Source organism: Mixophyes fleayi, chromosome 5, assembly GCF_038048845.1.
Source record: "Mixophyes fleayi isolate aMixFle1 chromosome 5, aMixFle1.hap1, whole genome shotgun sequence".
Classification (NCBI taxonomy): Eukaryota; Metazoa; Chordata; class Amphibia; order Anura; family Limnodynastidae; genus Mixophyes; species Mixophyes fleayi.
This window is the reverse complement of record NC_134406.1, coordinates 108,759,026-108,776,577: the sequence shown is the minus strand read 5'-3', so window position 1 is coordinate 108,776,577 and position 17,552 is coordinate 108,759,026. Positions and strand designations below refer to the sequence as shown.

The 17,552-nt window shown below is 37.1% G+C and overlaps 1 protein-coding gene across 1 annotated transcript in view; it reads right to left on the bottom strand.

Annotated features, from left to right (window-relative positions):
- The window catches only part of ADCY1 (adenylate cyclase 1), a 255,805-nt gene that overhangs the window by 144,113 nt on the left and 94,140 nt on the right, over positions 1-17,552 (bottom strand). The window contains exon 3 of the mRNA XM_075212665.1: positions 3,671-3,789. Within this exon, the coding sequence (XP_075068766.1) occupies positions 3,671-3,789 (119 nt within the window). The remainder of the gene's footprint in view (positions 1-3,670; positions 3,790-17,552) is intronic.

Here is a 17,552-nt window from a genome sequence, read left to right as displayed (position 1 = left end):
ACCTCTGGATTACCTTGTGATTTTGGTAACAATGACAACATGATATTCAGAGATAAAAGGGGGTTAACCCTGTCTTAGTTTTGTTACATATAACATTAAATACAAAAATTATTACACTTTTCTGTAGTAAAAAGTTTTTGCAATTTTATAAAACACATATAAACTTTTATAGCTACCAAACTTAACATATGACTTAACTCTAATGGCACAAATAGCAGCTTAGAAGGTTTACCTAGTATATGGTTTTTAGCAAAAGTTAAAACCATATACTGTAATATGACATCAATATGAAAATATTACTAGCAAGGCAAACGGCAATGCCAATTAATATGTAACAAACTGTATGAGTCAAGTAAGAAGGCTGGGGTTGCAAAGCTACCCATCTGTTCACCATCTGTTGCAATATAAGAGCTGATGTTAATTATTTAGTTATACTATGAAAGTAATTGAATATCTACCCTCAGGTTAAGTGCCAAATAAACCAGATGCAGGCACATTACATGATGATTTGCAATATGAGGTAAGTGTGGTACATATTATAACTCCTACATGTCTTCTGGATATATATGTATAAATAGTTTCATGTTTTGTTAAAACTTACCATGTGTGGTAAAGATTCATACTACTTAACTTATGTAATTTGGTATAAGACATATTCAACCAGAGTCTACAGCTAAACAAAAAAAATGTTTTTTTATCCTGAAGATCATTTAGCAATAATTTGAACATATGTTAATTGCAAGGACGGCATGAGCCACCGTGCGGTCTGAAACAAACTGTGAAGTGAAGGTAAATGCTCTCCTCTGAGCATGAACCTCAATCAAAAAAGTAAATTAGCAGGGCAATTTTATTACCAGCCACAATAGCAAATCAAATATTGCTAGTACGATATAATAAATCAATTGTCCATCTTCCAGGGCAGACCTGCATGTTCTAGCTACAACAGTGCTTCATAGCTATGACAACATTATCTATTCACTTAACAACTCAAAATTAGTTGTAAAAAGAGTGAAGGCATTAAGTAACTATAAAAAAAAAAAAATTGTGGTACTTGGAAAGTTGGTAGTTTCATGCTTTTGCTTCTGCAGAATTTCGTTCAGAGCTGTATTTTTAAATTCACATTTCCCTTAATTTACATTCTATGAATAGAGCTGCCCCACCCTAACATCCACCCGGGGGAACAAACATTTTCTAGATCCGCCCCTGCATGTGTAGCGGCGTGTGTTAGTGTGTGTGTGTCTGTGGAAAAAACTATTTTCTCAGAAAGGGCTCATCAGAATGACCTGAAATTTGGTATACTGACATTATTTTACAAAAAAATGCATGAGTATCATGCACGGGTTAACTTGTATATATATATATATAGAGAGAGAGAGAGAGAGAGAGAGAGAGAGAGAAAGAGAGAGAGAGAGAGAGAGATGAGCCGTTCAAATTTTGTGAAATCCGACAGATCCGAGATTTGGAGTTATGTGTAGATAGAAATTGACTCGATTCTTCTTGGCAAAATCGTATGTGAAAATGAGGCAAAACATATGTCCAGGAAAATATGAAACCAAACCGCTTGTTATACAGGAAGCCCGTCATTGCACTTCTAGTTAATAAATACACACCTGCTAGGCAGGTGTAGGTGTAAGACCTAAACGGCGACATATAATGTGAGACATGGAATTAAAAGAAAATCAAGCAGAAATGGTAATGGTGTCTTTTAGTAAACTACTATGTATTTTTGCTGTTACTCTGTCACTAATTTTAGCCAGCCAGCTTGCTGCAGATTTTGGTTAGAATTTGTAAAAATTTGAACAGTTGTGAAGAGATCATTAAAAAATAGACTGTAAATACATGTTAATGTTATAAATAGTAATATAGGAGCAAAAACAGCCCTAAATCACATCATTTTGCCAATTTTTAAAAAAATTTTTTATTAAGTCCAAAACCTGTAACAAAATCAAAAGATGAAGAGATTTTAGAACCAAACCCACATCCAAAATGAAAACACAGGGGCTAGCGCATATTTCTAATATAATATCATTTTATATATATATATATATATATATATATATATATATATATATATATATATATATATATACATGTGTGTGTGTATGTAGTAAATGTATTGCACAAGTGGATTACTAACCTTTAAAAAGTTTAAAAGTTATCGCTTATCTGATCATCAATAGTGGTCCACAGATCATCCTTCCTGGAACAGCATTTTGGGTCCAGACCGAACAAATGTAATAAGCCTTAAAGTTTTTAAGGGTTTTTAATTCATTTGTGCAATAAATCATTTTTAAAGTATTTCTTTTTTAGAAGATCCTCCCCATGTGTGGCCACCTTGGGTGGTGTATCAATATTCTATTTGTTTTTTAACCATTTGTGGTGATCCTGGTATGAAATTTAACCCACGCAGGTTGAAAGAGGAAAGTGATCAAAGATACCACTACAGATAAGCCTAATTTATTATCTGTAATTGTACACAGTGTTTATATCAAATATCGTGTGATGTATGTTGTTTGCAATATTAAACTATAAGCGTGTATATATACATGTATTTCAGGGAGTCTCTCTGACATTCAGGGAGAGTTGGCAAGTATGCTCTCCGGCTTCTGATATTTTTTCCAATATATATATATATATATATATATATATATATTTATAAAAACAACAGAAGCCGGAGAGCATGCTTGCCAATTCTGAATGTCAGGGAGACTCCCTGAAATAGGGGTGATCTCCCTCACTCCCTGAAGAGTCTGGCATTCTCCCTGATGCTGAGCCAGTACAAGACGTGGTTGGCTTCGCCACCTGTGGCATGATGACACAGTTCAGAAAGTATTGATGCCTATGGAGGTGGCCATTTTCATGCAGACCAAGATTTAATCAAAGACTGACAGGTTAGACAACATGACTTCAGTAATGGAGATAGAAATGTAAAAGACACTTCAGTCTCTAGAGACTGCATGTCTGGGAGACTCCCACATTTCTGGGAGACCCCCCCCCCTCCCCCCGGGCTCCCGGGAGAGCAGGACAACCTCCCTGCTCTCGCTCCGCAATAGATAAGTGGCGGAGCGGGGCCAAAATTATACTATTCATCAAGCCCCGTCCCCGCACGCCCACCTCCCCGGGATCTCCCTGAAGTCAACGAGAAAAAGTTGGCAAGTATGCCGGAGAGCGTATGTGTGTGTGTGGTTGTGAATATATACATATTTGGAAAAGCATGCTAAAGAAATTCTCCTCACTCAGCTTTGCTGAATCACTTTGCTGTTATAGTCAGCCTTGTCAGGACTGGCTCATACAGCTTCTTAATACTAGCTATACAGTTAGTCCCCTAACTGTACACTGGCCACTTGCTGCCATCAGTCGCACCACCCACAGCACACGCCCAGCTATTGAAGCTTCCTCCCAAGCACTGCATATACACACACACACACTTGTATGACAATAAGTGTCTACTCTGGTCATCCTCCTATGTACAGCACTGCAGACAGACCATTTGTGACACATTATAAATAAAATCTAATAGAGAGACACACACACACGCACACACAAACCCAGGAAACACTTTTTATGATACTCTGTATCACTTTTGTTATATGTTTAAATACAAATGTCACTACATGTCACAATCACAATTTCTACATAAAAATGTTTTATGCTTAAATGTCAATCTTACCTAACATTGTCATGTCTTTGAATGTAAATCTTATGGAAAATTCTCTCAGGTGGCTTCAGAAAATCTTCCTTCATTTCCATGGCAACATTTCTAGGTAAAAGACTCATTAACAGACGTTCCTAAATAAAAAAAATAATTTGAAACATATTGTTAATATTTATAATACTTTGGGCAAAATAAACTATATTTATAAACCATATTATATACAATAAGATAGTTTTAAAACACTGTAACTGCCATTATTGCACAATTCATGCTATTAAATCAGATCACCAACATTAATATTGGTTGCATAAAAATATAATGTCTGCAATTCCAATTGAAACTTCAAAATTATATTTTAGTTGCCAACCAAGTAAGCTTTTGATAGAAGTAGGAAAAAATGAAATAATGAAATTCTCTTTATTGGGTAATGGAATTGATTTCAGTTACAAGCTTTTGCATCTACCTAGGTATATATCAAATTGTAGTAACAAACGGAAAGGGAATTATTAAAAAAAAAAAAAAAAACACAAAATTACTGCTTATGCAACCAATCATTTTTCAATGCCACTGTTGTAAGATTTACGGTCATTAGGGTACATTGCCGTTAATTTTAAGGTGACAGCATAGAAGCAAAAATTTTCAGAATAAAATTACTAGTGCACATAATAGGTTTGCAATTATTTCACTCAAGTAGTTGAGGTAAGAATAATAAAAACAAAATAGTTTCAACACATATTATATACATACAGAAATATATACGGTATATATATATATATATATATATATATATATATATATATATATATATATATATATATATATATATATATATATATATATTTATTTACTAGACTTTAGATAAGGTACAAAACGAAAAAGTTATTCCTGGTGAAACTGACCTTGCAAAATATGATAAGGCCTCTTTACATGAACAATTTTAGTGCATACTTTGTGCAGTGACAAGGTTAGTCATTGGCTATCTTAAGGGATGTGTTTTTGTTGTGATGATGCAGATTTTGGAAATAAGCTCTTCCACTTTGATTTGATTTTCATTCATTAAGGTTCTACAACATTCGTTCACGACATCTAAGCAGTTTACTAATCAACAGTGTTTAGAGGAAATTGGGGTTCCTGGAAATACATGGCCTATGCTTCAATGTTACTTCTGTGAACCTGGGAATACTGAACTACAAAACATAAAAATTATTTATTTTCATTTATCCCAGTTATTCTACATCTGACGTGATATTTATCAATTTCCATGTTATTTTGAGTGTAGAATCCAAATATACCTTCAGAAATTTGATATCACTTAAGTTTTTGAGATATTTTGAAACATTTAAATTTGAAAAGTAAAGTATTTAATCACAGAAAGGGCTCAGCAAGACTCCCTTCATAAATGTGTTAATGGTTTAATGATTGAGTTTGGTGTTCAGCACAATACTAGTGGGTGGCGACTGTTTATTGATTCCTCAAAGAGTAGTCTGAAAACAGTGTTACTCCATAATGGGAACAATCTCCATTCGGTGACTCTGGCCTATGCAGTGGACATGAAAGAAGCTTATGATAATATGGCTGTGTTGTTGGAGGGAATCAAGTATGAGGATCATGAATAGAATATTTGTTGTGGCTTAAAGATAGTTGCACTGCTGTTAGCTTTACAAGGTGGATTCACAAAGTACTACTGTTTTCTATGTTTATGGGACAGCAGAGACACCAAAAATGGCTATGTCACAAAGAAATGGCCAAAGAGAGTGTCCTATGTTGCTGGAAAGAAAAATATCAAGTATACTCCATTGCTTGAGCCACATAAAATCATTTTATTTGCTTTTGCTTTATCTGTGCTTCACATTAAGTTGGGCCTAATGAAAAATGTGTGAAAGCTCTGAATAAAGGCCAGGCTTTCATTTATCTGAAGGAACAGTTTACGATGTTAAGTGAAGCAAAGCTAAAAGAAGGCATATTTGCGGGCTCCCAAATAGGGAAACTGCTTACGGATTAAAAATTTAACGCTAAATTGACCGAAACTGAGTCTAATACTTAGTCCTCCTTCAAGGCTGCTGTGCTTGGATTCTTAGGGAACAGCAAAGAGGCCAACTACGTGCCCATCGGGAATGAACTATTGGACAACTATAAGAATATGGGTTGTAGATTGTCACTTAAAATTCACTTTTGACTTTCTAATCTAGACATCTTCCCTGACAACCAGGGTAGTGTAAGTGATGTACAGGGGAAACATTCTGACAATGGAGCGTCGCTAACAAGGAAGCTTCGAGCTTGCAATAATGAGGAACTACTGCTGGTTACTTTTTAGAGAAACCAATTAGACACTGTACAAACAGAAAGCATCAACATCCTATTTCCTTAAGGCAAAGTGACTTTACATTGTATCATTTATTAACAATGACATTATGGCTAATTTGGATTGATATGAGTTTCTGCAGTTTTTATGCGTTTCTGTAGTTTTTTGTAAGTATATTAGAAATACGATAAAAATATTTTTATTCTATAGAGATTCATTGAAATTTTCACTTATCTTCCTTTTTCAGATATACATATTACCGCTTTTGTTATTTGTGTGTATCATAGCAACAGCCAGGACATCACTTCTAGGAGCTCTGCCCTGGCCGTCATCAGGGCAACATCCAGGACGCTTTTACAACTCTGATTGCCCTGACCTTTGGTTTTGTTGTTTGCATATTTTTGTTCGCTGCCAGCCCTGACCCCTTGACCTGTTCCTGAGCACTCTGCCTGCTACGGACCCCTGACCCCAGCCTACTCCTGACTATCTGCTCCTATCTTGGCTACCGCCTCCTATCTACCTGCTGCGGTATTACACATAAGCTTCCACTACGTAGAGTTAAGACCTGAGGGCATCCAAGTACCCAGGAGCGCAACAAGCTCTACGGAAAGGCAACTGCTCTAGGCAAAGACGTCTGTCAGCTGTTCTGGAAGTTTATGTCAGCAGCCGCTATCCATAACATTCAAATGCTAGATGCAGAGAATCATTAAAAAATGTTGAGTAGTGTAATTCACCCCTCCTTCATCTTCTGTGCAAAAGGGTATAACTCTTAACAGCAAAGCGGTTATGATCCCTCCATTCTGATTTGCAAACCAGGTGGGGTCAGGCGTTTTTACACTGAGAACTCAAATAGCTGTATAAATGTAAGTGACTTCAGTATTGGCATGGGAATTTATATTTTCAGGGTTTCTCAGTGAAGCCTTGCACAGCTGTGGAAGCAAAGGCACAGTTAAATAATTCGCATTGGGGGGGAACAATAAAAAGCATATTTTGAAAATATCAGACCACTGTACTGAACCAGTAAAAAACCCTATATGAGGCATGTGAATGGGAATTCTAGAATGCAACATGCATAGTACAATGGGAACTACAACAGAGAAAAAACAAATGACTTTTCATTTCATTTCACCAATTACTCTTATCCTATCAAATAGTACATTCCATTACCTATATGATGACATATACAATTTCTGCCCAAAATAATAAATAAATTATATTGTATAGCTATACACAGAAAATTTTAGTGGCCGACAGCTTTTATTTTTTACTATCTGTGCATGTTTTTATACTACACCAGAAGAATGAAGAGCTTTGATACTTTAACTACATACTTTAACTTATATATATATATATATATATATATATATATATATATATATATATATATATAGTGACATGGGCCTTTTAGAGTCTTGGAAGATGTGCAGCTGGAAGTCACTGATGCAGAAAAAGGCTGGACATACAGCAACTCTGTGCCATCGTTATTGCATCTCTGGAAAACATCCATACTTCAAGGAGCAACTCTGTCTCACTCTGGACACATCTGGATAAGGATACATCAAGACAACAGATAAGTTCATATATCTTTTTCTTTCTGGTACGCAAATTAGCATTGGAGTGCTTTGGTGGAGGGTTCCAGATATCTAAAGTTGATTACACTATTGTGTGATTTTTTCTGTTTATCCATGAGAAGACTCTGATATCCAGAGGGATCATCTAACCAACAAAACCGGTTGTTGAAGTGTCTGCTATATTCCCTTTTCTGGCACGCATATATTGTGAATTATCTTGAATATATTTAAGGCTCCTACTTCATATTCTTTTTGGAACTGTTTGGTATACATCTGGACTAACCTACCAGGTTTGGAAGTGGTGCAGCCACCTGCACATAACGAAGTGGGGTGGAGACAGGAACTGAAATGACATTGTATTCAAATAAATATACTAATAAATATACTTTAATATGGAGTTGGTCCCCGTTTTGCAGCGATAACAGCTTTCACATTTCTTGGAAGGCTTTCCACAAGATGTTGGAGTGTGTCTGTGCTCCGGTTTCCTCCCACACTCCAAAAACATACTAGTAGGTTAATTGGCTGCTATTAAAATTGACCCTAGTCTCTGTCTGTCTGTGTATGTGTTAAGGTATTTAGACTGTAAGCTCCAATGAGGCAGGGACTGATGTGAATGAGTTCTCTGTACAGCGCTGTGGAATCAGTGGCACTATATAAATAGATGATAATGATGATGATGATGTGAGGCTGGCATGCGCAGCTGCATGCTTGAGGCATGCAGCTGTTCATCCATGGAAACCCAGTCCATTAAGCTCCCACAGCACTGTTTTGTTTACATTAATGCAAGTGGAAGTTTGGAACTCTTCAGCTATGGAATCAGCAGAGCGTTGGTGACTTTTACACACCATGCGCCAGTCGTTGACCCTGCTCTGTGATTTTATGTGGTCTTCCATTTCATGGCTGAGCTGCTGTTGTTCCTAAATGCTTCCACTTTCTAATAGACTGTAATTGAATGTAAATGAATGTTAATGCTATACTTAGTAATATAGGAGCAAAAATAGCTCAAAATCACATAGTTTTACCTATTTTTCACCATTTTTAATTAAATCCAGATCCAAAACCAAAACCAAAACCTTTCAGGATTTCTGGGCAATACCTGTAACAAAACCAGAACACGAAGACGTTTTAGAACCAAAACCACATCCATAACCAGAATACGGAGTCAGCGCACATCTCTAATATATGTAAATAACTTGCCGCTCACTTGCCTTCTGAAATGTAGAGAGAAGCGGTGATAGCACATTGCAAATGTACAGTCAGTGCTGTGTCCGCAGTACTGACACGTAAATGGTAGAAATGGGTCTCACATGTAGAAAGAACTGGGATTATAAATTCCCCATAAATACACGTCTAGAGTTTGTCTTTATTACATTTGATACATTTTTATTTTTTTGTGTATTGCACCTAAAAATGAGCTTCTTTGCTAGAGTGCAATTGGAAAATGCAAGGTATGTTCCATTAAAAATATAGGATGCAAAGCATCTCAACCAGCTCTGAGCAGGTGTAAAAATAAAGTAGCTTTGCTCAGTGGAAATGGTCAGAAGTTCCTCTGAAAATTAAGGAAAGCCCGTAAAATCTCCACCCTTTATCTCATTTCTATAATCTAGCTCCACAAGATGAAATCTATTGCGCTGCTCTGCAAAACTGGACGCACTGGTGCATCTATTCCATCAAAGGGCTTCAGTATGACCAACCCATCCTATCAACTCGTACAATAACGTTTGAAATGTTTAATATGAGCTCATCAATAACATTAACAATTATGAGAAATGATGGCATCAGGAAATCCTTCGGAGCAGGTTCAGGTAATGATGCATGGAATGTATTCATACAAATTTCCTGTGTTTGTAATTAGCTCTGGCAGCAACCTTTACTGTGGTTTTAACAAAGATCTTTTATTTTCATAAACATGTATATTTAATAATAAACCTACTTGATGAAGTGACTCGATGTGAATCATGGGCCTCACTGCATAATGCAAAATGCAGCATTACCCTGCACAGTATGGTATGATGCAAATCATGTCTCAATGCCCCTGGACTTTCCACTTGGACCTCCCCTTCGGGATCTCCCAGAGGGGTTGTCAAATGTATATTCTAAATGTATCCACAGCCTTATAAAGTTCAATGTATAATATGGAATATGTAGGAAATACTGCATAGTTGTTAGTAATTTTCCAAAGTTAATAAACAAAGAAAATACAATACTTGTAAAAGATAAAAGCAAAGAGAATGGTTCTCGAAATGAATCCATATAAAGGTAACAATGATTTTGAAATTGTTCACAATAAGTAAAAACTAATTCAAAGAGATTAGGGGCTAGATTTACTAACTGCGGGTTTTAAAAAGTGGAGATGTTGCCTATAGCACCCAATCAGATTCTAGTTATCATTTATTTAGTACATTCTACAAGATGACACCTAGAATCTGATTGATTGCTATAGTCAACATCACCACTTTTTCAAACCCGCAGTTTAGTAAATATACCCCTAGGAGTTGGTAGATTCACTTTCAAATGTGTGGTCAAAGATAGAAATAAAGAAATCAAGAAAACAAGCCATAAACATTAATTTATAAAATAGTCAATAAGGTTTAGTAGGTAATTCTGCAGTGTGCCATAATGGAGTGAACTATCATTTATTTAGTACATTCTACAAATGACAGCTAGAATCTGATTGGCTGCTATAGGTAACATCTCCACTTTGCAAACTCGCCGGAAAGCTCTCAGCTTGATACATTTATCCCTACATAAAATGTTATCTTTATCTATTTTAAGGTTGGTTTTACATTTCATGATAGATTTATTTTGATTATTTTTTTTCCAATTAATTTTATTTTATTTTTTAAAATGTATCCAAATATATTTGGTACTGTGCAATTATTATTATTATTGTACTATACGAAAGCAATATATGAATTCCTGGTACTAACACCTATTACCGGTATGTCAGTATCTGTTTATTTTCAAATATTATATGTTATCAAATATACACAAATGCATACATATGTATTATTATTACTATTCAATTCCTATAAGGTGGTGCAAGTTTTGGGTATTTTCTCTTTTCAATTCCGAGCTAGTGGTGTTTTGGTAGTCTGCACATTCTGTGGATTCAATTAATGTTCAGCTCACTCAGCTTACTGTTTGTTTACTATTAAATAAACACACATTTGTCAATTACAGTTTATGAAATGTTTAATATTGAATTCATCATTTACATTTGATTGAATAATTATACTACCTTATTTCCATTCCACACTTACTTATTAATAGATATTTTTCCTGTGTATTTCAAACACTTATAATTTCTGCTGCATCATGGTATTTGATTTGAACTTTATTTTCTGCTGTGCAGGCACCTATCTGGTTTGGCAACCCTATCGGCTACCTTTACCATACGTTTTGATTTTGTAGACCTACAGACAGGGCCGGACTGGCCATTTGGCACTTCTGGCAAATGCCAGGAGGGCCGATGGTCAGATGTGCCGTGTCCCGTGCAGTTAGTGCACCGCAACTGACAGCCTGTCAGTGACAGGCTTCCTAGTGGCTGGCTCCTCCCCAGCCACCTGACTACATGTGCGCGCACTTTCAAATCTGCCCGGGTCCTGCAAGCTGCCAGAGGAGCGGACAGGAGAAGTAAACAAAAACAAGAGGAGAAAAGAAGATGAAAAGGAGGATGCCACACAGAAAACAGGGTTGGGAAGGGGGGGGGGGGGGGGAAGGATACCACATAGAAAGCTCTGAGGACTTACTATGACATTAAAGAAGTCACAAGCCATGAGGTTATAGAGCTCCAAGCTGACTTTTAATATACTTCTATGTTGCAGTGTTGCAGTTGGTATGCTCTTCTGTATAAATCATAATTATTCCTAATGCATATTTATATAAACTCACAGTTTATACAAATATAATTTAGTGCTGTTAATATGTTCACTCTGTGGCATAATATGATTTGGGGGTACAACTGTATGGCATAATATGAATTAGGGGCATTACTGTGTGGCATAATATTATTTGTGGGCTCTATGGTGGCTTAATATCAATTGGGGGCACGTACTCAGGCATGATAGAAGGGGGGAGTGTTAATATAATGTGGGAGGTAGGCTATTAATTTAATGGTGGATTTTAGGTGGGGGCTAATTATTTAATTGGTGCTATTTTATTATTGCTATGTGATGTGGGTCAATTTAATTTAATATTGGGGCCTATCAATTTAAGAAGGGGTGATTCAACCTTTAATTTAATTCTGGGGTGGTTTGGGGGCAATTAATTGAAAGTGGGGCTCTTTGGGAAAAAAAACATCTATTTATGAAATGTGAATATAAAATATTTAATGGCAGTGATGGTTGCAGGAAATAGGTATATTTATTAAACGTAAATGCTATTTAATTTATTTCTAGGGTTGTTTGGAGGGAGGGAAATATGTTTATTTATTTAATGTGAATACTAGTATTTTAAAGTTGGGGCTGGAGGGAGGCCTAATTATAAAACATGGGTTGTATTGATTAAACACCAGGGCTGACTGGAGTTTTCTAAATTCCATGTACCCATTTTTTTTCAAATAGAGCCACCAACATTCCAGGATCCAGACAAGCAGCAGCTAAAGACAACAACAGCCACAGGTGGTGTAAGTGACAAGAACTGGCAGGAGAGAGCAGAACAGTCTGCCAACTGACCTGAATCCGGTGGGGAAGTTCCGAATTTGGGTGGCTGTCTCGTTTAGTGAGATTTAGTCAAGGACAGTTGGGAGGTATGTCCCGCTTCACACTGTTCTGCTTGTGAAGGCAGAGCTGCGTGCAACTAACAGTAGTGCACACATTATTGCCTGTGTATTTGTCTAACATTTGTCTAAAATGATAACCATGTTACATAATAGGGGTCCCCTCTCTTAAATACTCTGTGCCCTCTGAGCGATATTCCAGCTCTTTTTAGCAGGAAGGAGTGGATAGCTGCTGCCAGTCCCTGGATAGGACACAGCATGAAGAGTAAGCCAGGAGATCTAAATCTCACAAGATTTGGTAATCTCGTGAGACTAAGAGCTTCTCTGCTCACTCTACAGGAAGTTCTCTCCCTGATGGATGTCAGCAGCACCAGAAGCATAGATAAGTACAGTGGGCTGGGGGTGTCCTAATGTGTCTGGGGAATGGCGTGATGTGGCTGGGAGGGCGTGATAAATGTATTGTTTTATTATAATGTATGTATCAATGCCCCATGTTGGCCACACCCACAGCACAATGTGGTCACGCCCTTCCCAGCGACGCCGCTGTGTGGCGGCACACGGTTTCTTTTCTGCTAGACCTAAGGTGGGCCTTTGTACTTTAAATGCCAGGGCTGATTTTTAGTCCCAGCCTGGCCCTGCTTCAGGCTGAAGCATTCTGTGTAAGATGACCAGTTAAAAAAAACACTTATCTAGTTGCCTTTTGTTGGTATTCATTATGTATTTTTGGGTCGGGAATACTAAATTAGCTCAACGGGACTAGAAAAAGTCTATGCTATTTGTCCAACATGGCAAATAGTGGACCAGCGGGGCAGTGCTATATTGCCCAACTGGACTGTAATATGAGAGATACTGAGATTATGTTCCACATATGTTTACTTTGTTTAAAAAATTAGAAACAACAAAGAAAAGTAGGTAAATAATTATTTGGCCTTATGCTCCCTATAAATTCACCTAGTTCTCTTTGTTGTTTTTATGTAGTCACTATTTAGGTTTCTGTGTAGCACCTCCTAAGATTATAGAAAAATACACAAGGATTCCAATACTAATATAATTGGTTAGGAGATGTCCAATTTGAAAATAATGTAATTATATTTTCAGTGCAGCTAGAATTATATTTGGTTACAATTTGCTACATTTTATAAATTGCAAATATTGGACCTGATTCAATGAGGAAAGTAGAGCAAACAAATGAGTAACTTTGAACCTTGGCAAAACCATGTTGCAATGCAAGGGGTGTAAATGAGTTTATTATTTTGCACATAAGGAAAATACTGACTCTTTTTTCATGTAGGACACAAATACTTGATAGCTTTTTACACTGACATTAAAAGTTAATCTAGGACATGCTCTACCCCAATTATAAATCTGTCCTCATATTATAAATCCCCCCCCTCCCCCCCTCCATTGCAACGTGGTTTTGCCGAGGTACAAAGTCACTCTTTTTTTTACTTTACTTTGCTTAATGAATTGTGTTTTCATTAAATAGAAGCAGATAAGTTTTTCTCATGGTTACTTAGTGCATGTTTGTAATCTCCGTAAAATAATCAGCAATTTTGGTCTTCAAACTACTGGATATATGATTCAGCTATTTGGAGGTTAAGAACTGAAATCACTGATGAATTCAAACCTGTCCAAAACACTCCAAATTGCTGGTGACTTTAATGACATGCTGCATTTTGTTTTAAAAAAAATGCTGTGTTCACATTGGTTGATTTAAAACTACAGAAATCGTAGGATTTCTAGCTCACCTGCACTTTATAAGTCTGCCTATTGCCTAATATTATTTGATTGTGTTTGCAGGTGTTAGTAGTAGGAGACAGGAGATTGAAAAAAGCATTGGATGGTGGCTTAGTGTGTTACTATCGATCACTAAGTGCTGTGTCTTGTACGATTATTAAGTCTTGTCATTTTTTGATGTTTGTTAAAGTTATTGGTCCAAGTGGGAGGAGAGAGAATGAGGAGCGTAGGGAGAGCGAGGAGGATGTTGAGTTAAGTAGATTATAGCATATAGAGGAAAGGGTGAATCCTGACTTTCTAGCGATTTTCTGGTGGTTTAGCATAATCCCCACCTCTGCACCTGGCTCCACCCCCATCTTTAATTACTGACAGAGAGACACAAACCTCTGATAGAGAGCAGTTTTGTGACTGACCCCAAATATGCAATTACCCATAAAATTATACAGACTCCTTCATTTTACTTACTTCATTAAGAGATTACACCACTGTAGTGAACAGAGAGGAATTACAGCTATAAGGATTAACCAATGACAAAATTGGGAGGAATAAGGCCTAATCATAACTGCAGTGCAAATATGTTATATCAAATGAATCCATTGATAAATTGAGCTACTAAGGTGTAAAATGTGAAGTCAGAGGGTCTGGTGTGTGTGCTTATCTGATACTTCTGCCCACCTCTATGTTAAAATGTAACGGCAACACTTTCAGGGAAAGCTGAGCAGCTTCAAAGACCCGTGGGGTGAGCTGCATCCTGACCTAAGAGAGTTTTTTGACTCCTCCTTTGGACAGACAGGTGGGAGCCATTGACAGCTTGTGGATCTACAAGGATACCCCGTGATGACTTGCTGTATCTAATATAGACAAAGGCAACACATAAAGGCTCTCTATGCAGGTATATAGAAATATGAACATCAAAGAAAATGCCTTCACATTTCATATTTTGGTAAATCCATGTGCAACTCCATACTGAGGGGCAGAAACCACACCAGGGTTGTGAATTGCAGCTACTAGCGGTACCAGGGAACAGCTGTAGTCACATGTCTTTGGGAAAGGTATATTATACTGTTATAATTCCATCATGTTTGGTATTTAAATGTGCAGGAGATTATGACCGATTTATTTATGGGGGAATTATGTGTTCGGGGTATAGCTGAGAAAAGTTAAGACTGGTCAAAATTTCGAAATAGTTTTGAACAAAACCTAGGTGACACACAAGGTACATATCCACCTCCACATCAGCATCCACACTGCCCCTGTGAATGCCGCCCCAATTGATTTTGCTTAAAAACCAGTGTTGTGAAGGGACAAACTTTCAGTCTTTTGAGAAATCAATCATCATTGATAAGCTGTCCATCTTCAAGCCAATTTCCCTTGGTGCAGAAAATACTACCTATCTGTAAATTATACTGAATTTAATCCCTTTATTTTAAACTGTTTTGCTTGTGCATGTATGTTAATTGTTATTATAACCTGTAAGCATTGTACTTTTTGTATATTAAATCTAAAAATTTAATAGTGATGTCCTTATTGCGCTAAACAAATTCACTGCCTGTCTAGAAGAGATAGATTGCTTGACCATGCTAAACCTTTAAATGCTGAGTAGTGAATTGTGAATACATCTGTATATCAATTGGAGTGTGTGCCTGTATGTAAATTTGTGTCATAGAGCCTTGTGGGGTTACGAGTTAACCCTTTGATTGCTGGTGTGTGCCGTGCTAAACTGTGTGTAACAAGGAGTGCTCATTGTGTGCCAGTGTGAGGCAGTATATTGGGGTCCTATCGCCCTTATTCAATAGGTGGTGGCAAAACCGAAGTGGATGTGGTTGTGTGAGTGCTGTTCGGGGGCGATTCAGCAAATCTGTAACCTGTGCGATAGGTGAGAGGAAGATTGAGTGCTGGAATCGTGTGGAACCTCGCATTGTAAGTACTTCCAAGTCACAAGTGTGAATATATGATAAGATATTGCATCATGGAGTAGCTAAAGGGGGCTATTCGTGACAACTGCCAACAGTGCTCTAAGGACATGGTGAAGTTCAGTAACAGCATTACTTCCTTCAATCAAAAAAGTCAATATAAAGGAAAAATGTACACCAAAACATAATAGAATTGTAATACAATATACAAAAATATTTTTTGCATCTACTCCTCATATGTCAAATGTATATTACACAACTTACAGTGAAATAAGTTGCAATACGTTACTGTGAAATAAGTTGCCCTACGTTACTGTGAAATAAGTTGCTCTGTCTTGTTTAAAAGCATTTACATGGTCATGGAACTCCTTTGTTACTTTTAACTAGAGATGGTCACTGACCCCGTGATTTGGTTTTGGATTCGGTTTTGGATCTGGATTACCGTCGTGTTTTGGTTTTCGTTTTGCAAAACCGCCATTGCGTGTTTTGGTTTTGGTTTTGTTTTGCAATTTGTTTAAAAAATAACATTTATTGGTGCTAAAATAACATAATTTAGGTATTATTTTGTAGCTACATTATTATTAACCTCAGTAACACTAATTTCCAGTCATTTTTTATTCAATTTTGACCACCTCCTATGTCACAATATGATTTTCATACACTTGAAAAGAAAAATTGCTGCAGTTCTTGCCAGTGATAACAAAAAGGCCATTGTCATGCCTGGGCATAAGACCAAAAATCCACCTCTTAAGTGTGGAATTATTTTTACACAAATCCTGGCAAGAGTTGTCTATCCATTTGTAGCGTTTTTAAAGCCACACTCAGTAGAGGTAGGGACCTTAACCATCTGGGATCCTCATCCATGTTTCGCCATTTTTCAGCAGGTTCTTGGAAAACTATTGGGAAATACAGAAACTTCGGTTAAAAAAAATAACAACAAGCAGTCCAGCATAATCTACCTCCCTTCTCTCATCTACATCCCAGCACCTGCAATCTTCCCCCCCAACACCTTCATAATCAATATCCCCTTAGCCAACAATTGGCAGTTAAACAATCCTCTGCAAGAGGAAGCAAGAATGAAACCTGTCACCCAGTCGCAAAGGGGATCACAGGCGCCCTGGGTACTATGCTAGTGTTAGATCTGCATCTAATGTCCACTATTAATACAGTTGGTTTAAGACCTTTAATTGAGGTGCTCTGTCCCTGTTAGCAAATGTCATCACTATACCATTTTACTAGAAAAGCTAATTCTCTCCTGTACTGGAAAGTTCCTAAAAATTTAATTATTGGGCGACAAAATGGCATTCTACCCACTGTACACTTAACCACAGATATGTGTACAAGCGGAACTGGGCAAACTAAAGATTATATGACTGTAAAAAAGCCCACTGGGTTGGTCATTCGCCTTCCCCAGCATGGACAGCAGCAGCATGTACCCAGGAACGTCACATTTTTGAGAAGTAGGCTACTCTGTGTATCAGCGGCTTCAGTAAGAGGCATAGAGCTGACAAGCTGTTCCAAAAACTAAGGGATGTCATTGAAAGATGGCTAATACTGCTTGGACTCTCCTGAGGATATGTCATTTCTGATTACGACCCCAATATTGGTCAAGCATTACAGCGGGGTTGAATTCCATCACATTTCCTGTTTTGCA